General features: G+C 45.9%; 1 protein-coding gene across 1 annotated transcript; it reads left to right on the forward strand.

The window, feature by feature from the left end:
- Positions 1-1,023: 1,023 nt before the first annotated feature.
- Positions 1,024-3,053, forward strand: LOC123396914 (ethylene-responsive transcription factor ERF110-like). The gene is made up of 2 exons (XM_045091680.1): positions 1,024-1,467; positions 2,215-3,053. Exons 1-2 carry the CDS (start codon positions 1,116-1,118, stop codon positions 2,805-2,807), a joined length of 945 nt encoding a protein of 314 aa, XP_044947615.1. The 5' UTR covers positions 1,024-1,115; the 3' UTR covers positions 2,808-3,053.
- The last annotated feature ends 17,766 nt before the right edge of the window (positions 3,054-20,819 follow it).

Raw genomic sequence — 20,819 nt, forward strand, 5'->3', positions numbered from 1 at the left:
AGCGTCGCTGTCCGTCATCGTAGATCGTAGATCGTCGAGGCTCTAGATACCAATTGTTGGCTTTTGATCGTTAGATTAGATCAAATGTATCGTGTATGTGCTAAGCTTGCTAGCACACAGCCAGGCAGCTGGATGGATTGGGTAGCTAGTGTTGACGTGCGTCCTTTGCTTCGGCTGGCTACGATCGGATCGAATCGATCTCGACGGAACAGCCCTGCCTTCGACGTAAATTAGCTAACTAGAAACTGATCGATGGATTTTGTTTTGATAGCTAGAGGGGCGTGTCGCTCCTCGCTTTTCTTTTTCTCTTTTGATCTGATACAAAAACTATACAGGGGTATACGTATATATATTGTTAAACTAGGTCTACTGCAAACCGACTCGGCTTGCAATACTACTACTAATCCTACTCGGTTTGCAATATTAACCAAATTAGAACACACGTGTACGTTTAGACTACAACTAGGTTAATTACTACCGTTACGCCCTCACTTGTCTCTGTATTTTCTTTTAAATTTTTAAAATGTATAAATATATATTTTTATGAAATATGATTTTAAATCTAAAGGCCTCTATGAAGACCGAGCTTCAAATGCAATTTCCGTTGTTCAAGAAGCAACTTTGTTCCGAGATGAAGCGAGTAAATTAAGTGATCCGTGTGTACGCAGAAAAGCTGCCGACACAATAAGAAAAGAGACATGGCAGCGAAAGTAGGAACAGAATTTGCAAACGCCCATGAACACACACGTGCCACATACACTGGCCCCTAGATGAGATAGGCAACGGTAATGGCTTTATATATGGTACAAAGGCGTTGTATGTGGGATCGTGGGTAGATCGATGTAGATCACTGTTCCGATGGAGAACTAATTCTATATCCACGATGACAATATCTAGCTTAGTTAATTTAACACACGCATTCACGAACGAAGCGAGCATATCTTCCTGCGTAAGTTAGCCAAACCAGCACGTACACCTGAACCTTCCCCTCTCTCTGTATATATATAGTTGTCCGTCGCCCAGGAGTTCGAAGCATTTTGTGAAAAGGTCGCGTGTCACGTAGCTAAGCCAAACCACGCTAGGCATTTGTTGTGTGGGCCAGAGTCGGTGAGTTGATGTGCTGCGGCGCCGAGGTGGCGGACCCTGGAGAGCACCGGCGGCGGCTCGCCGCTGGCGACGACGACGGAGGAGACGGACGGGAGGAGCACGCACTGTCCCCGCCGACGGCTAATACGACGACGATGTGGCGGCGCAGGCAGGCGCAGGAGATGTCGGCCATGGTGTCAGCGCTAGCTCAGGTCGTGGCCGGCGGCCGCGGCGGCGGCAACGAGGGTGGTATGGCGATGGCGTCTTCGGCCAAGAGACCCGCCGAGCATGAGGCCTTCACGGAGGAGGCGTGGTGGTCGACGTCGTACGGAGACGGAGACGGAGACGGCGGAGCGCGGTCGGCCTCTTCCTTCCTTGCCGGTACGTAGTACGCTTGACAACGACCATGCATCTCCATGCATAAGCACCGTGCAACACGCATAAAACGACACGTAATAATATGGTATTATTATTGGCCCTGAACAAATTAACGATGGAACGACTAGATCATTTTTCTACGTATTTGGGAGCTCAGCTCAGCTCAGCGACCCCATGTTATGCGTACTCCGTACAACGTAGATCATTTTTGTATTTGGAAACTCGAGGGAGAGAGAATCAAATTAAGATTTGTAAACTAGTGCTATCATGGATGATTGTGTAGATGTGCGTACGAGCATGCGTGCAGCGTCAGACACGTGTTCCTCGCCACCTACAACAGGGCAGAAGGAAGAAGAAGCAATAAGCATGTTGGTCTTCTTCTTCTTCCATGTGCTCGATATGTCCAATTAACAAGGGTTTGAAATCTTAGGAGCCGCCAAAAGTATGAAAGGAAATCCGCATTATCGTTTTCCCACTGTTCCATTCATACTAGTACATTGCCAAACCTAGGCTGATTCGTGTTAAAAAAAAAAACTTACTGTACGCTGATTCATTTCGTCAAACAAAAAAAAAATAGTTTCACATCTTGCAGTAAAACAGAGCAAGTGGGCAGGAAAGCAGAGCAACATACTGTAGAAAAATACAGTGGGAGGAGTCGTTGTTTTGTTTGATGCAAATACAGTCATTTCTTAGTGAATTGTCATGACATCGTTTCCCTTAATTATCTCCTGTGTTTATTTGAGTCCACAGCAACGCCCGCGGCATCCTACTCGGCGTACGGAGCGGCAGCCGGCGACGAGGAGCTTCCATCGCCGTCCTCCGCCGAGTCCGGTGGCGGAGGGGGCACGCCGAGGAAGCGGTACAGGGGCGTGCGGCAGCGGCCGTGGGGAAAGTGGGCGGCGGAGATCCGTGACCCGCACAAGGCGGCGCGCGTGTGGCTCGGGACCTTCGACGACGCCGAGGCCGCCGCGCGTGCCTACGACGCCGCCGCCCTCGGATTCCGCGGCAGCCGCGCCAAGCTCAACTTCCCCGAGTCGGCCACCATCCCGCCGCAGCAGCAGCCTCCTCCTGCGCCGGCATCAGCAATGCCACCGCCGCAGCGGCCCGAGGCGCTGCTCGAGTCGCAGGCCTATTCCCATTCCCACTACGCCAGGTTCCTTGTGCCGAGCACCGGCGAGCCGTCACTGCTTCCCGCCGGCTCGACGCCGAGGACGCCTCTGATTTACAGCTTCGGAGCCGGAGCCAGCTACCCCTTGGAGCCGGAGAGCAGAGGTGAGGGTACTGCCGGTACAGAATGCCCGGCGGGCCCCGATGGTGACCTCAGCAGCGGCGTACAGCCATGAGCAGCGTGGGCGCTGACGGTCAAAGCGAAGCCGACGGATACTGACAAGGAAGGAAGGTGTGGACTCGTTTCTCACGTCGCGTGGTCAGCGTGTTCACACGGACGGACAGCAATTGTTTGGTTTCTTGGTGGGATTTCTCAAGACACAACACTTTGGTTTTCTACTAGTAGATCAGAATGTACTAGACTGAAGTGTAAACTCGAATTTGGTTAAGAACAAAAAGCAAAAAAGAACGCGTCATTCAAAGCTTGCCGTGCCGCCGCAAGTTCGCCGTCTCCGTCGGCAGGGACGTCTTTTGACTTTGTACGGATTGGCACCTGTCAATGCATAGAAACACAAGATGCACACTGTATCAGTTTTAGGTGGACTCAAGACCAACAGTGCAAGACGTGAGATCATCATCACAGGAATAGTTTCATAAAATCAAGTGCTTTACTTACATTACTACGACAACAAGTCAAGCTCCCTTACAAAATTCTGACATGAATGACGGGCAAGAGTTTGACATAAATATATCCATATACATTTATATGTAATCTTTCAGTAAGTTTTTAAAAAAGACTTATATTTAAGAACGAAGGAAAAGAACAATAACAAAATATGATATTGCGATGTGTTGTAAATGGACAAGTGCACCGTAGTAATAATGCAGAAACCGGAGGCTACTCTCCTATCCTAAATAAAAAAATGTGTTGCATACGTAGAGGTAATTTGCACTAAATCACATTATTATACACACCTGAGACCGGGAGATTGAGACAGGGTCTCAAGGACAGTCCAAGAAAATACAGGAGACAAATAATCCATTCGTACGTTGAAATTAGGAAACTTTTCACCCGCAAAAAAATAAAAATTAGGGAACTTTTGGTTGGATAAGGTGGCTAGATCATTCGGCTGAACTTTTAATTTCAGCATTCATAACCTGTCATCTTTTTCATCTTTATTTTTCCTCGCGTAAACGATAATGTACTATCACTAAAAAAAGTAGATCCAACTACAAATCTGAACCTTCTAATCACTTAATCAATGGATTGATTACAATTGTTGATGAAACTCCCTCGTCGTTAACGAAAATTCTGAACCTTCTAATCACTTAATCAATGGATTGATTACAATTGTTGATGAAACTCCCTCGTCGTTAACGAAAACTCCCTCATCGCTAACTAATACCAGCCCCGATCGGCCTCTCTCTCGAACTACTCCCTCAAGCCATCCATCCTTCCACTACGGCCGCACGTTCCCCTCGCCACGCCACCACGGCCGGCCTCCCCGCCATTGTCGGCCCCGCGCCACACCATTGCTGCCGTCCCGGGTGCCCCTCACCCCGTCGGCCCCACCACCGCGGCCTCCCCGCCACCACCAGCCCCGCGCCCCGCCACCACGGAACTCCTCTCCCGCAGCTCGAGGCGGTTGGGAATGCGGGATCCAGATGTCGGCAACTCATCTTTTGCCGGATCCATGGAAGGCGGCACATGAGGCGGAGCGAGGCGACACGGAGGAGCTCGGGGAGGACGCCGATGCTTCTGTCAATGCTGGAAATAGGTGGAGGCGAACGGATCTGGGGCGGTGGCGTCGGTTGTAGATGACTTCGGCATCGGCCTGATGTCTCATGTAAGGCTGCGCCGGTGGTTAGAGAATGAAGGAGGAGGAGCGAAAATAAAAGAGAGAGTCATGGTAGCGTGGCTCACCGTTTTGGTCAACGGCGGTGGATGAAGACCGATGTTTTACCTTTGCCGGATTGCAGGGTTCAAGAGTTTCAATGAAAGGAGGAGATGCATTCCTGCACATCACCAGAACCATAAAGGTAAACATTCATTTATGCATTTCCTCATAGTTCTCTTTCCTAGCAATACTAGGTGTCTTTTGACATATTATTACTGTTGGGGAACGTTGCATGGAAAACAAAAAAATTCCTACGCACACACAATACCTATTCATGGTGATGATCATCAACAAGAGGGGAGTTTGGATCCACATACCCTTGTAGATCGCTAAGCGTAAGCGTACATAACGGAGTTGATGTAGTGGAACCTCTTCGCGATCCAAATCGCAGTCCGTCCCACGATCCCATCACGAACCGTCCCGCGATCCCATCATGATCCATCCCGATCTAGTGCCGAACGGACAACAACTCCGCGTTCAGTAGACTTGCAGCTCGATGACGATCTACGCCTTCTTGATCGAGCAAGAGAGACGGAGATGTAGTTGAATTCTCCGGCAGCACGACGACGTTGAGGTGATGGTGGGGCTACTCCTGCAGGGCTTCGCCGCACCGTACCGACCTAGCTATGGGGTGTCACGAAGTGGTGGAGGGAGAGAGGGCTGCACCCTGGCTTGAGGTGCCAGAAGCCTCTCTCACCTCCACTATATATATGAGGGAGGGGAGGGGTGGCGCCCTAGGGCAAAGCCCTAGGGTTCGGCCGAACAAAGAGGAGAGGGAGGAGTCCTCCTCCAACACAACTTGGAAGGAGTCCTCCTTCCCAATTCGGTTTTGGCACTTTACACCTTTTCTTTTTCACCCTTGGCCGAAAGAGCCTCTTTGGGCCGGCCACCATCCCACTAAGGGTTGGTGCGCCACCCTTGGGCTTCTTTGGTTCTCCCCCGGGTGGGTGGCCCCTCCCGGTAGAACTCTGAAACCCATTTGTCACTCCCCGTACTTTACCAGTAATGCCCGAAAACCTTCCGGAAGCCAAATGGATACTTCCTATATATCAATCTTCGTCTCCGGACCATTCTGAAAACCCTCGTGACGTCCGGGATATTATCCGGGACTCCGAACAACCTTCGGTTACCAACATCAATAATTCAACTATATTGAAACGTCACCGAACCTTAAGTGTGTAGACCTTGCGGGTTCGAGAATTATGTAGACATGACCTAAGACACTCTTAGGTCAATAACCAATAGCAGGACCTGGATGCCCATATTGGATCCTACATATTCTATGAAGATCTTTATCAGTTAAACCACTATGTCAAGGATTCAGTTAATCCTCGTACGTTGTCCCTTTGTCCATTAGTTTGTTACTTGCCCGAGATTCGATCGGCGGTTTCTCCATACCTAGTTCAATATTGTTACCGGCAAGTCTCTTTACTCGTTCCATAATACTAGATCCCGTGACTAACTCCTTAGTCACATTGCTTGCAAGGCTTATTATGATGTTGTATTACCGAGTGGTCCCCGAGATACCTCTCCGTCATACGGAGTGACAAATCCCAGTCTTGATCCACGCCAACCCAATAAACACCTTCACAGATACATGTAGATCACCTTTATAGTCACCCATTTATGTTGCGACATTTGATACACACAAGGTATTCCTCCGGTGTATGGGAGTTGCATGATCTCATGGTCATAGGAATAGATACATTGAAATGCAGAAAACAGTAGCAATAAACTAACACGATCATGTGCTATGTTCATAGTTGCTACCTCTTGAGCTTGCGTTGGTTTTCCCTTGAAAAGGAAAGGGTGATGCAGCGAAGTAGATAAGTATTTCCCTCAGTTTATTGAGAACCAAGGCATCAATCCAGTAGGAGTAACAAGCAAGGCCCCAATCGTAGTACCTAGACAAACAATCAAACACTTGCTCCCAACGCTATAAAGGGGTTGTCAATCCCTTCAGAGTTATTTGCAAGGAAGAGATCTGATAGAGATAGATATAAAAGATTGCGGAAACAAAAGTAAATAAATTGCAGCAAGATATTTTTGGTATTTTTGGCTTATAGATATGAAAGTATAATATGGAAACTAGACCCGGGGGCCATAGGTTTCACTAAAGGCTTCTCTCATAAAGGAAAATAATACGGTGGATGAACAAAATACTGTCAAGCAATTGATAGAAAAGTGAATAATTATGAAGATATCCAAGACAATGATTATGCATATAGGCATCATGTCCATGTTAAGTAGACCGAAACAATTCTGCACTACTACTATTACTCCACACATCGACTGACTCCTGCCTGCATCTAGAGTATTAAGTTCATGAAGAACAGAGTAATACATTAAGTAAGATGACAAGATGTAGAGGGATAAAATCAAGCAATATGATGAAAACCCATCTTTTTTATCCTTGATGGCAACAATATAATACGTGCCTCGCTTCCCCTACTATGTCATTGGGTGAGGACACCGCAAGATTGAACCCAAAACTAAGCACTTCTCCCATTGCAAGAATTACCAATCTAGTTGGCCAAATAAGAATTCAGAAGATACTCAAATAATATTCATAGATAATCTGAACATAAACTCACTATTCATCGGATCTCGGCAAACATACCGCAAAAGAGTATTACATCGGATAGATCTCCATGAAGATCATGTGAAAGAATCAATGTGGTTGACTAGGGGGGTGAATAGGCAACTACTAATTTTTAGCTTGACTTAACAAATTAGGGTTAGCAACAAAAGGTTCTCTATATGAACAACTAGGTGAGCAACCTATATGATACTAACAACAAGGACAACAAGTACAAGCAAGGAATACACCATAACAATACTAAGTACAAAGCAAAAGGTAAGAGATAACCGCAAGTTGAACCGGTGGAGATGAGGATGTGTTACCGAAGTTCCTTCCCTTTGAACGGAAGTACGTCTCCGTTTGGAGCGGTGTGGAATTACAATGCTCCCCAAGAAGCCACTAGGGCCACCGTATTCTCCTCATGCCCTCACACAATGCGAGATGCCCTGATTCCACTATTGGTGCTCTTGAAGGGGGCGAGCGGACCTTTACAAACAAGGTTGGGGCTATCTCTAACAAAGCTTGGAGGCTCCCAACAAGACCACGAAGCTTCACCATAATGGAATGTGGCTCCGAGGTGACCTCAACCGTCTAGGGTGCTCAAACACCCAAGAGTAACAAGATCTGTAAGGGATTAGTGGGGGGAATCAAATATCTCTTGGTGGAAGTGTAGATCAAGGCCTTCTCAAGCAATCCCTAGGAAATCAACAAGTTTGATTGACTAGGGAGAGAGATCAGGCAAGAATGAGCTTTGGAGCAACAATGGAGCATGGGGAGGTAAGAGGTAAGCTTCTCAGGGAACAAGACACCTTTATATAGTGGGGGGAACAATCCAACCGTTACCCCCCCCACTTACTGCACCAGCCAAGCGATACTACCGCTGCTAGGAGCGGTACTACTGCTGCTAGGAGCGGTACTACCGCTCCTAGGACCGCTACTACCGCACAGCAGCTCACCAACCACAGTAGTAACAAAATGCTGCCGTGCCTACTACTGTAGAGGCAAAAGGATGCGCAAAAAGTCTGACGGAGTGGTAGTAAAAAACTACTACCGCCCCTAGGGCGGTACTACTGCTGTGCCAGCGGTACTATCGCTGTCCCTTTTGCACATACATGGAAAACAAGGTTGGAGCTCCATTTGTAGCACATGAAAGGTGGTGCAATAGAAATGTGTATGTGTTGATTCCACACAAACCTTTCCAAAGCGGACCCCCTCTTAATATTACGACTTTCCTACGACTCAAATCCATCAAAGAGAAACGTGGAAAGCAATAGTCTTTGAAAGACTCCAAGGGGCATCGAATCGCCTTGTGCCTAGTCATGAATTATCTAAAATGCTCAATGCACACGATTAATCCACACATGCATTGTCATCAAGCACTAAAACCACCTTGGGAGAAATCTGCCCTAACAATCTCCCCCTTTTTGGTGGATTGATGACAATACATGATTTTCTCTAAAGATATAGAAAAAGCATATGCAAACCCAAAAACTACAAACTAGAAACACTCCCCCCTCGATGTGTGCATACTTTAGAAAAGGATATGGACTGCCCAGCACACAACCAAAGAAAAGCACTCCCCCTAGATTTTATAGACGAGGCAATCCTTGCAACAACCTGAATAAACATTAAGCATGGAAGAAAGGCATAGCATGTGAGCATGAAGATAAGGGCACAAAATAATTAAAATCACAAGCTACTAATAAACAGAATAATAATGAGACAATAAAGATAGAGGAGTGATAGCATATGTCTCACACCATATGATAAAGTACGACGTCTCATAGTCTCACACACAAAGTAAAGACAACCAACGTAGCAACGAAAGTTCAACAAATAAAGCAACAAAGAAAACGAGGAAACTCGCAAATCCTACACTCTCTCCCCCTTTGGCATCAGGATAGCAAAAAGGAAGAGAGGACACCTACAACACAGGTGGTAGCTCGATCTGGAGATGACTCAGCCATCAGACTTCTCAACATACTCCTCATCAGTCTCGTCTTCTGACTCCTGATCAGACTCCTTGTCAGACTCAACCCACTGAAGATTGTTCTTTTGCATCCACGCAGCCTCAGGAGTGATGTCTTGCTCAGACCCGCTGGAGATGTTCATGTCAAGCTTCCTCATAATCAGCTTGTCGCGCTGACGGCTCTCCTTCTGAGCAACATGAATCATGTAATGCCCCTTCGCCTGCATGCAGAACACGGTCTTCATCCGGTCTGTGAGCTTCTTGGCCCAAGATGGCTTGGCAGAGGAAGGCACACGTGACTCTGGAACGGCTCATCCTCACCCGTAGCCTCATCCTCATCAGAATCCCAGTGGCAGTAGCAAGTGTAGTGGTGGTGTTGGCCCATTTGTTCTTCTAACGCAGCTTGATAGGCTCATGGTGAACCCACGCGGGAGAATGTAACTCAATAGCTGGGAAGGCCTGCGCCCACTTCTTCTTGATCAGGTAAAACAAATAAGGGCCGTAGATTGGGACCTTGCGGTGGAAGACTGCTGAGTGAAACTCGCTCCACATGACGTGAGATACATCAAGTGGTCCAGAGGAATGAGTCCACCCTTTCTGACACATCATAAGCATATCCACCAGCTATGAATGCACCTAGTCCTTGTGGCCAACGTGCAGAAATAGAGTATTGTGAAGATACGGTGCATGCCATCCAGGAATGGGCTGAGCACGTGGGAGACCTCACCAGAAAGGGATATCTTCTCAATCAAGAATGGCAGCAACTTCTCCTTAGCGGTAGCAGATGGCTTAGCATGTGTGCGCAAACCAACTGAGTGCTCAAGCCTCTCATCATGGACGTGCAGAAGGTCCATGAACTCCTTCCAGGTAGTAGACAGTCTCTCCCCATTCGTCATCCAGGACATAGTGCGGTCGTCATCAGAGTGAAAGTGGACAGTAACAAAGAACCGTGCCACTATCTCACGATCAAAATCATAATGAAATGTGATGAGCTCCTCAATGTGAAGCTGTTCCACCATGGCCAGAGGTTCACCAAAGTATTCATGGTCCTTCTTCAGATGGTATCAATCTACTAAACTGGTACATAAATATTCTTCTTCGTCTTGATCACATCTTCATAAATAAGAGACTACTGCTTAGACCACAATATTTCAGCTCCGGGGAACTGAACCCTAGCGCTGTCATAGGGGTTGACCTTTCGGCGAAGCTGAAACTCTGCAGGTGGCATAACATCCCAATCGACAGTGTTAGTCTTGTTCTTATCAGCAGGCTTCTTGAAATTGTGCTTAGGAGCCTGCCATCCCTCGGGAATATCTGAATAACGAGGTCGCTTGGAACTGGAATCCTGAGGTGGGTTAGAGCGCCTGGAACCACCACCTATGACACGCAACGCAAACAAAAGAAAACGACAAAATAAGTCAAGGCAAAGACCAAGGTAAACCAGAAAATCCCAGAGCAAGGCTAACTAGAAGGACACAACATGAGAACTTAGGGAACGGCGGTAGTATCGCTACTGAAGCGGTAGTAAAATTTTACTACCGCTCTGGCAGCGGTAGTACCGCCTTGACATTGGTAGTACCGCTGCTCAAGTGGTTGTAAAAATTTACTACTGCTCTAACAGCGGTAGTACCGCTCCACAACGGTAGTACCGCTCCAGGAGGAGAGGTAGTACCACACGGGTGAAGGACTGCCAGATCTCACAAGGAAATTTCAGATCCGGTACTACCGGAGACCCAAACCCACATGTTGCAACCTACACAGACAAAAAATCTACCACACAAGTACTCCCTACCCTCCTAGCATGAAGAGACGGTGCCATGAAATAAAGAACAAACATACATGCCCCTAACCCTAGATCCAATAATAAGGAGGCAAAAAGAAGGGAATGAGGGGCAATACCGAGGTCCATGGCATGATGGAGAGGAGGGAGAGGATCCTGATACGTCCCAAACGTATATATCATTTCTGCTTGTTCCATGATCTTTTGGGTGACATTGTTATATGTTTTTCTATACTTTTATATCTTTTTACACATATTTGGACTAACCTACTAACTCAGTGCACCCAGTGCCAGTTTCCGTGTGCTGATGTCTATTTTGCAGGGTCTTTTACCCAATTTTCCAAAGCCCGAAAAATCCAAGAAAAATATATAAAAAAATCAGTGTAACGGAAGCTTCGAGATCACCGAAGATGGGCCAGAGGGGGGCCAGGGGCATCCCAGGCAACCTGTGGGCGCGGCCTGGCCCTAGGTCGCGCCAAGCGGCCGCCTGGGTGGGTCCCACCTCCTCTGGTGCCCTCTTTTGGCCGATATTTAGTCCTCCGCGAGAAAACCCTTCTATAACATCCAGAATCGCGAATTTCTCCATCGTTCCGCCGCCGCACCGCTACCGAGATCAAGAGCGTCAGGAGACCCCTTCCTGGCACCCTGCCGGAGGGAGGGTTGACCTCCGGGAGCTTCTCCACCGCCATGGATGCTTCCCGGACGTGCCGTGAGTAGTCCTCCTTGGACCATGGGTCCATGACCAGTAGATATGTGATGTATTCTCTCCAATCTTGTGCTTGACCATGGGTCCATGACCAGTAGATATGTGATGTATTCTCTCCAATCTTGTGCTTCAATGGTTAGTCCTTGTGAGCTGCCCTACATCATCAAGGCATCTATGTAATTCTCTTGCTATTGCTATGCTCGGTTTGTTGGGATCCGATAAATTATGAGATTATGTTCAGATTGATATGAGTTATATATTTGATTATCCTTTTATAATATGTTTCTTAGTGATTCATGCATGTTCTCCGTTACTATTTATTGCTTTCGCCGAGTAGTAGAGTGTAACTCCAAGAGGGAGTGTTATGCATGATTGTGGGTTCATGCCCCTCGATGTCTAGCTTGAGTGACAGAAACATGAGACTAGGGGATGTGCTATTGCCACCAGGGAGAAAACAACGGTGCTTGTGACCACGGCTGCAAGGATTGTTTACCTTATGCATAGTTCATTAATGCAGTTGTCCGTTGTTTTGAGTTTACACTTCGGGTGGGGCTTGCAACTTAATACCAGTGAGATGTTCTGGATAGATATCTCAAGGTGTATGATTAGTCAGTAGATGCCGATGAATAATCGGTCTACTTATTTTGGCGTACTGTCCATTACTATTGAACCTCTAACTATCAAGTAGCATAATCAGCATTGCGGTGCGTTCATAATTCTGTCAATTGCCCAATGATACGTCTCCAACGTATCTATAATTTTTGATGGTTTCATGCTATTATCTTGTCAAACTTTAGATGTTTTGTATGCCTTTTATATCTTTTTTGGTACTAACTTATTAATTCAGTGCCAAGTGCCAGTTCCTTTTTTCCGTGTTTTTGACCCTTTTCAGAGGAGGATTTTAAACGGAGTCCAAACGGAACGAAACTTCCAAAAAGATTTTTTCCGGAACAAAAGAAGATCGGGGAACCTGAGAACCAGGGCAGGGGGCCACCAAGGACCCCACAAGCCCCCTAGCCACGGCCAGGGGGGCCCGCGCCTCCCAGGCTTGTGGGATCCTTGAGCCACCTCTGTCCTAGGTCTTTCGCCTATATATTCCCAACAATTCCAGAAAAAATCAGGAGATCATCGAAAGTACTTTTCCGCCGCTGTAAGCTTCTGTCTCCGCAGGATCCCATCTGGGGCACGTTTTGTTGCCCTGCCGGAGGGGGGGATTCAGATACGGAGGGCTTCTTCATCAACACCATGACCTCTCCGATGACGCCTGAGTAGTTCACCATAGACCTACGGGTCCATAGCTAGTAGCTAGATGGCTTCTTCTCTCTCTTGGATCTTCAATACAAAGTTCTCCATGATCTTCATGGAGATCTATGTGATGTAATCTTCTTTTGCGGTGAGTTTGTCGAGATCCAATGAATTGTGGATTTATGACTAGATTATCCATGAGTCTTATTTGAGTTTCTTCTGATCTCTTATATGCATGATTTCATATCCTTGTAATTCTCTTCGAGTTGCGGGTTTTGTTTGGCCAGCTTGATCTATGATTCTTGCAATGGGAGAAGTGCTTGGTTTTGGGTTCATACCGTGCGGTGACCTCACCCAGTGACAGAAGGGGTAGTGAGGCACGCATCGTGTTGTTGCCATCAATGTTAAAAAGATGGGGTTTTCATCATTGGTTTGAGATTATCCCTCTACATCATGTCATCTTGCTTAAGGCGTTACTCTGTTCATCATGAACTCAATACACTAGATGCATGCTGGATAGCGGTCGATGTGTGGAGTGATAGTAGTAGATGTAGAAAGTATCGGTCTACTTGTCTCGGACGTGTTGCCTATATGTATGACCATTGCCTTAGATATCGTCATGACTTTGCGTGGTTCTATCAATTGCTCGACAGTAATTTGTTCACCCACCGTAATATTTGCTATTTTGAGAGAAGCCTCTAGTGAACATTGTTGGAATTATGCCCTAGAGGCAATGATAAATGAGTTATTATTATAATTCCTGTGTCAAGATAATCGTTTATTATCCATGCTATAATTGTATTGAATGAAGACTTAGATACATGTGTGGATACATAGACAAAACACTGTCCCTAGCAAGCCTCTAGTTGGCTAGCCAGTTGATCAAGGATAGTCAGGGTCTTCTGACTATGTACAAGGTGTTGTTGCTTGATAACTGGATCACATCATTGGGAGAATCATGTGATGGACTAGACCCAAACTAATAGATGTAGCACGTTGGTCGTGTCATTTTGTTGCTACTGTTTTCTGCGTGTCAAGTATTTATTCATATGACCATGAGATCATATAACTCACTGACACCGGAGGAATACTTTGTGTGTATCAAACGTCACAACGTAACTGGGTGGCTATAAAGATGCTCTACAAGTATCTCCGAAGGTGTCGGTTGAGTTAGTATGGATCAAGACTGGGATTTGTCACTCCGTGTGACGGAGAGGTATCTCGGGGCCCACTCGGTAATACAACATCAGACACAAGCCTTGCAAGCAATGTGACTTAGTGTAAGTTGCGGGATCTTGTATTATGGAACGAGAAAAGAGACTTGCCGGTAAACGAGATTGAACTAGGTATGTGTATACTGACGATCGAATCTCGGGCAAGTAACATACCGAAGGACAAAGGGAATGACATACGGGATTATATGAATCCTTGGCACTGAGGTTCAAACGATAAGATATTCGTAGAATATGTAGGATCCAATATGGGCATCAAGGTCCCGCTATTGGATATTGACCGAGGAGTCCCTCGGGTCATGTCTACATAATTCTCGAACCCGCAGGGTCTGCACACTTAAGGTTCGACGTTGTTTTATGCGTATTTGAGTTATATGGTTGGTTACCAAATGTTGTTCGGAGTCCCGGATGAGGTCACGGACGTCATGATGGTTTCTGGAATTGTCCGGAGACGAAGATCGATATATAGGATGACCTCATTTGATTACCGGAAGGTTTTCGGAATTACCGGGAATGTACCGGGAATGACGAATGGGTTACGGGAGTTCACCGGGGGGTGGGGGGGGGGCAGCCCACCCCGGGGAAGCCCATAGGCCTTAGGGGTGCCGCACCAGCCCTTAGTGGGCTAGTGGGCAAGCCCAGAGAGGCCCGTGCACAGGGAGATAGAAAATCAAAGGATAAAAAAAGGGGAAGTGGGAAGGAAGGGAAGGACTCCACCTTCCAATCCTAGTTGGACTAGGATTGGAGGAGGACTCCTCTTCCCCCCCATCGTCCGAACCCCTTGGGGCTCCTTGAGCCCCAAGGCAAGGCCCCTCCCCCCTATATATATGGAGGTTTTAGGGCTGATTTGCGACGTTCCCCAACAGTGGCATCATGAGCTAGGTTCATGCGTAGATGTCTTCTCGAGTACAACACAAAAGTTTTTGTGGGCGGTGATGTGCGATTTGCTGCCCTCCTTAGTGTTTTCTTGATTCCGCGGTATTGTTGGATCGAAGCGGTTCGGACCGACATTACTCGTACGCTTACGAGAGACTGGTTTCATCGCTACGAGTAACTCCGTTGCTCATAGATGACTGGCGAGTGTGAGTTTCTCCAACTTTAGTTGAATCGGATTTGACCGAGGAGGTCCTTGGATGAGGTTAAATAGCAATTGATATATCTCCGTTGTGGTGTTTGCATAAGTAAGATGCGATCCTACTAGATACCCATGGTCACCATGTAAACACATGCAACAACAATTAGAGGACGTCTAACTTGTTTTTGCAGGGTATGCTTGTGATGTGATATGGCCAACTATGTGATGTGATATATTGGATGTATGAGATGATCATGTTGTAATAGTTAATATCGACTTGCACGTCGATGGTACGGCAACCGGCAGGAGCCATAGGGTTGTCTTTAAACTAACGTTTGTGCTTGCAGATGCGTTTACTATATTGCTAGGATGTAGCTTTAGTAGTAATAGCATGAGTAGCACGACAACCCCGATGGCGACACGTTGATGGAGATCATGGTGTGGCGCCGGTGACAGAAGATCGTGCTAGTGCTTTGGTGATGGAGATCAAGAAGCACGTGATGATGCCCATATCATGTCACTTATGAATTGCATGTGATGTTAATCCTTTTATGCACCTTATTTTGCTTAGAACGACGGTAGCATTATGAGGTGATCTCTCACTAAAATTTCTAGATGAAATTGTGTTCTCCCCGACTGTGCGCCGTTGCTACAGTTCATCGTTTCGAGACACCACGTGATGATCGGGTGTGATAGACTCAACGTTCACATACAACGGGTGCAAAACAGTTGCACACGCGGAACACTCGGGTTAAGCTTGACGAGCCTAGCATGTGCAGACATGGTCTCGGAACACATGAGACCGAAAGGTCGATCATGAATCATATAGTTGATATGATTAGCATAGGGATGCTTACCACTGAAACTATCCTCAACTCACGTGATGATCGGACTTGAGCTAGTGGAATTGGATCATGAACCACTCAAATGACTAGAGATATGTACTTTTTGAGTGGGAGTTTAGCAAGTAATTTGATTAAGTTAAACTCTAATTATCTTGAACATAGTCTAAGTCCACTTTGAATATATTTGTGTTGTAGATCATGCTCACGCGACAGTCACCTTGAATTTTAATATGTTCCTAGAGAAAGCTAAGTTGAAAGATGATGGAAGCAACTTTGTAGACTGGGCTCGTAATCTTAAGTTGATCCTACAAGCTGGGAAGAAGGATTATGTCCTTGATGCTGCGCTAGGAGATGAACCACCCGCTACGGCTAACCAAGATGTTAAGAACGCTTGGTTAACATGTAAGGAGGACTACTCAGTAGTTCAATGTGCAGTCTTGTATGGCTTAGAACCGGGACTTCAACGTCGCTTTGAGCGTCATGGAGCATATGAGATGTTCCAGGAGTTGAAGTTTATCTTTCAGAAGAACGCCCGGATCGAGAGGTATGAGACCTCCAATAAATTCTATGCTTCAAGATGGAGGAGAATTCGTCTGTCAGTGAACACGTGCTCAAAATGTCTGGGTACTCGAACCGTCGAGCTGAGTTGGGGATTGAACTCCTGCAAGAGGCTATCACTGACATAATTCTTCAATCACTGTCGCCAAGCTATAAGGGCTTTGTGTTGAACTACAACATGCAAGGGATGAAAAAATCACCGGGCGAGTTGTTCGCGATGCTGAAAGTCGCTGAGTCAGAACTCTGTAAAGAACATCAAGTGTTGATGGTGAATAAGACCACTAGTTTCAAGAGAAACCACAAAGGAAAGAAGGGTAATTCAAAGAAGAGCGGCAAACCTGTTGCCAATCCGACGTGGAAACCCAAAGCTGGACCTAAGCCTGAAACAGAGTGCTATTATTGCAAGGGTATGGGTCACTGGAAGCGCAACTGCCCCAAGTATCTGGCTGATAAGAAGGCGGCCAAAGAAAAATCAGGTATATTTGATATACATGTTATTGATGTGTACTTAACCAGCTCTCATAGTAGTGCCTGGGTATTCGATACCGGTTCTGTTGCTCATATTTGCAACTCGAAACAGGAACTGCGGAATAGGCGAAGGCTCGCGAAAGATGAAGTGACGATGCGCGTGGGAAATGGTTCCAAGGTTGATGCAATCGCCGTTGGCACAGTTTCACTTCAGTTACCGTCAGGATTAGTTATGAACTTGAATAATTGTTATTTAGTGCCTGCGTTAAGCATGAACATTATATCTGGATATTATTTATTGCGAGACGGTTACTCGTTTAAGTCAGAGAATAATGGTTGTTCTATTTCTATGAGTAATATCTTTTATGGTCATGCACCCAATGTGAGAGGATTGTTCATATTGAATCTTGATAGTGATAATACACATATACATAACATTAAGACCAAAAGAGTTAGAGTTAACAATGATAGCACCATGTTTTTGTGGCACTGCCGCTTAGGTCATATTGGTGTAAAGCGCATGAAGAAACTCTATACCGATGGACTTTGGAGTCACTTGACTTTGATTCACTTGACACGTGCGAACCATGCCTCATGGGCAAGATGACTAAAACTCTGTTCTCCGGAACAATGGAGCGTGCAAGTGACTTGTTGGAAATCATACATACCGATGTGTGTGGTCCGATGAGCGTGGAGGCATGCGGCGGATATCGTTATTTTCTCACCTTCACTGATGATTTGAGTTGATATCGTTATGTCTACTTAATGAAGCATAAGTCTGAAACATTTGAAAAGTTCAAGCAATTTCAGAGTGAAGTTGAAAATCGTCGTAACAACAAGATCAAATTCCTACGGTCTGATCATGGGGGTGAATATCTGAGTTTCCAGTTTGGTGCTCACTTAAGACAATGTGGAATTGTTTCAAAGTTGACAGCGCCTGGAACACCATAGCGTAATGGTGTGTCCGAACGTCGTAATCGTACTTTATTAGAGATGGTGCGATCTATGATGTCTCTTACCGATTTGCCGTTATCGTTTTGGGGTTATGCATTAGAAACAACTGCATTCACTTTAAATAGGGCACCATCAAAATCCGTTGAGACGACACCATACGAACTGTGGTATGGCAAAAGACCAAAGTTGTCATTTCTTAAAGTTTGAGGATGTGATGCTTATGTCAAAAAGCTTCAGCCTGAAAAGCTGGAACCCAAAGCGGAAAAGTGCATCTTCATAGGTTACCCGAAAGAGACAGTTGGGTACACCTTCTATCTCAAATCCAAGGGCAAAGTGTTTGTTGCTAAGAACGGAGCTTTTCTCGAGAAGGAGTTTCTCTCAAGAGAATTGAGTGGGAGGAAGTTAAATTGATGAGGTTGTCGAACCTCTCATCCCTCTGGATGGTGGCGCGAGGCAAGGGGAAGCCCGTGTTGTTGCGACGCCGGTTGAGGAAGAAGTTAATGATGATGATCATGAAACTCCGGATCAAGTTCCTGTCGAACCTCGCAGGTCGACGAGACCGCGTACTACTCCAGAGTGGTATGGTAATCCCGTCTTATCAATTATGTTGTTAGACAACAATGAGCCTGCGAATTATGAAGAATCAATGGTGGGCCCGGATTCCAACAAATGGGTGGAGGCCATGAAGTTCGAGATAGGATCTATGTATGAAAACAAAGTATGGACTTTGGAAGTACTATCTCAAGGCCGCAAGGCTATTGAGAACAAATGGATCTTTAGGAAGAAGACGGACGCTGACGGTAATGTGACCGTTTATAAAGCTCGACTTGTGGCAAAGGGTTTTTCACAAGTTCAAGGAGTTGACTACGATGAGACGTTCTCACCCGTAGCGATGCTTAAGTCCGTCAGAATCATGTTAGCAATAGCTGCATTTTTTGATTATGAAATCTGGCAGATGGATGTCAAAACGACGTTCCTTAACGGTTTCCTTAAGGAAGAGTTGTATATGATGCAACCCGAAGGTTTTGTTGATCCTAAAAATGCTGACAAAGTGTGCAAGCTCCAGCGATCCATTTATGGACTGGTGCAAGCACCCCGGAGTTGGAATAAACGCTTTGATGAGGTGATCAAAGCATTTGGGTTTATACAAGTGGTTGGAGAATCTTGTATTTACAAGAAAGTGAGTGAGAGCTCTGTGGCATTTCTAATATTATATGTGGATGACATATTGCTGATTGGAAACAACGTGGAGTTTTTGGAGAGCATAAAGGATTACTTGAATAAAAGTTTCTTTATGAAGGACCTAGGAGAAGCTGCTTACATTCTAGGCATTAAGATCTATAGGGATAGATCGAAACGCCTGATAGGACTTTCACAAAGTACATAGCTTGATAAAGTTTTGAAGAGGTTCAAAATGGAACAGTCCAAGAAGGGGTTCTTGCCAGTTTTACAAGGTACGAGATTGAGTAAGACTCAGTGCCCAGCAACTGATAAAGATAGAGAGCATATGAGCACCGTCCCTATGCTTCAGCCATAGGTTCTATCATGTATGCAATTTTGTGCACTAGACCGGACGTTAGCCTGGCCATAAGTATGGCAGGAAGGTTCCAGAGTAATCCAGGAGTGGATCACTCGACGGCGGTCAAGAATATTCTGAAGTACCTGAAAAGGACTAAGGAGATGTTTCTCGTGTATGGAGGTGACGAAGAGCTCGCCGTAAAAGGTTACGTCTATGCAAGCTTTGACACAGATCCGGACGACTCTAAGTCGCAGACCGGATACGTATTTATTCTTAATGGGGGTGCGGTAAGCTGGTGCAGTTCCAAGCAAAGCGTCGTAGCCGATACTACATGTTAAGCGGAGTACATGGCTGCCTCGGAGGCGGCTAAGGAGGGTGTCTGGATGAAGCAGTTCATGACGGATCTTCGAGTGGTGCCAAGTGCACTGAATCCAATAACCTTGTTCTGTGACAACATGGGTGCCATTACCTTAGCAAAGGAACCATGGTTTCATAAGAAGACCAGACACATCAAACGATGCTTCGACTTCATCCGCGACTACGTCGAAGGGGAGGACGTAAATATATGCAAAGTGCACACAGATCTGAATGTAGCAGACCCGCTGACTAAACCTCTTCCACGGACAAAGCATGATCAACACCAGAACTGTATGGGTGTTAGATTTATTACAATGTAATTCGCATGGTGATGTGAGAGCTAGATTATTGACTCTAGTGCAAGTGGGAGACTGTTGGAATTATGCCCTAGAGGCAATGATAAATAAGTTATTATTATAATTCCTGTGTCAAGATAATCGTTTATTATCCATGCTATAATTGTATTGAATGAAGACATAGATACATGTGTGGATACATAGACAAAACATTGTCCCTAGCAAACCTCTAGTTGGCTAGCCAGTTGATCAAGGATAGTCAGGGTCTTCTGACTATGTACAAGGTGTTGTTGCTTGATAACTGGATCACATCATTGGGAGAATCATGTGATGGACTAGACCCAAACTAATAGACACAGCATGTTGATCGTGTCATTTTGTTGCTACTGTTTTCTGCGTGTCAAGTATTTATTCCTATGACCATGAGATCATATAACTCACTAACACCGGAGGAATAATTTGTGTGTATCAAACGTCACAACGTAACTGGGTGGCTATAAAGATGCTCTACAGGTATCTCCGAAGGTGTCGGTTGAGTTAGTATGGATCAAGACTGGGATTTGTCACTCCGTGTGACGGAGGGGTATCTCGGGGCCCACTCGGTAATACAACATCACACACAAGCCTTGCAAGCAATGTGACTTAGTGTAAGTTGCGGGATCTTGTATTACGGAATGAGAAAAGAGACTTGCCGGTAAACGAGATTGAAATAGGTATGCGGATACTGACGATCGAATGTCGGGCAAGTAACATACCGAAGGACAA

Source organism: Hordeum vulgare, chromosome 5H, assembly GCF_904849725.1.
Source record: "Hordeum vulgare subsp. vulgare chromosome 5H, MorexV3_pseudomolecules_assembly, whole genome shotgun sequence".
Classification (NCBI taxonomy): domain Eukaryota; kingdom Viridiplantae; phylum Streptophyta; class Magnoliopsida; order Poales; family Poaceae; genus Hordeum; species Hordeum vulgare.

Excerpts from the sequence above, each read along its gene's own strand:
- LOC123396914 (XM_045091680.1), top strand. The coding sequence starts at position 1,116 with ATGTGCTGCGGCGCCGAGGTGGCGGACCCTGGAGAGCACCGGCGGCGG. Across the intron at positions 1,468-2,214 it reads GGCCTCTTCCTTCCTTGCCG|CAACGCCCGCGGCATCCTAC; the intron begins GTACGTAGTACG and ends TTGAGTCCACAG.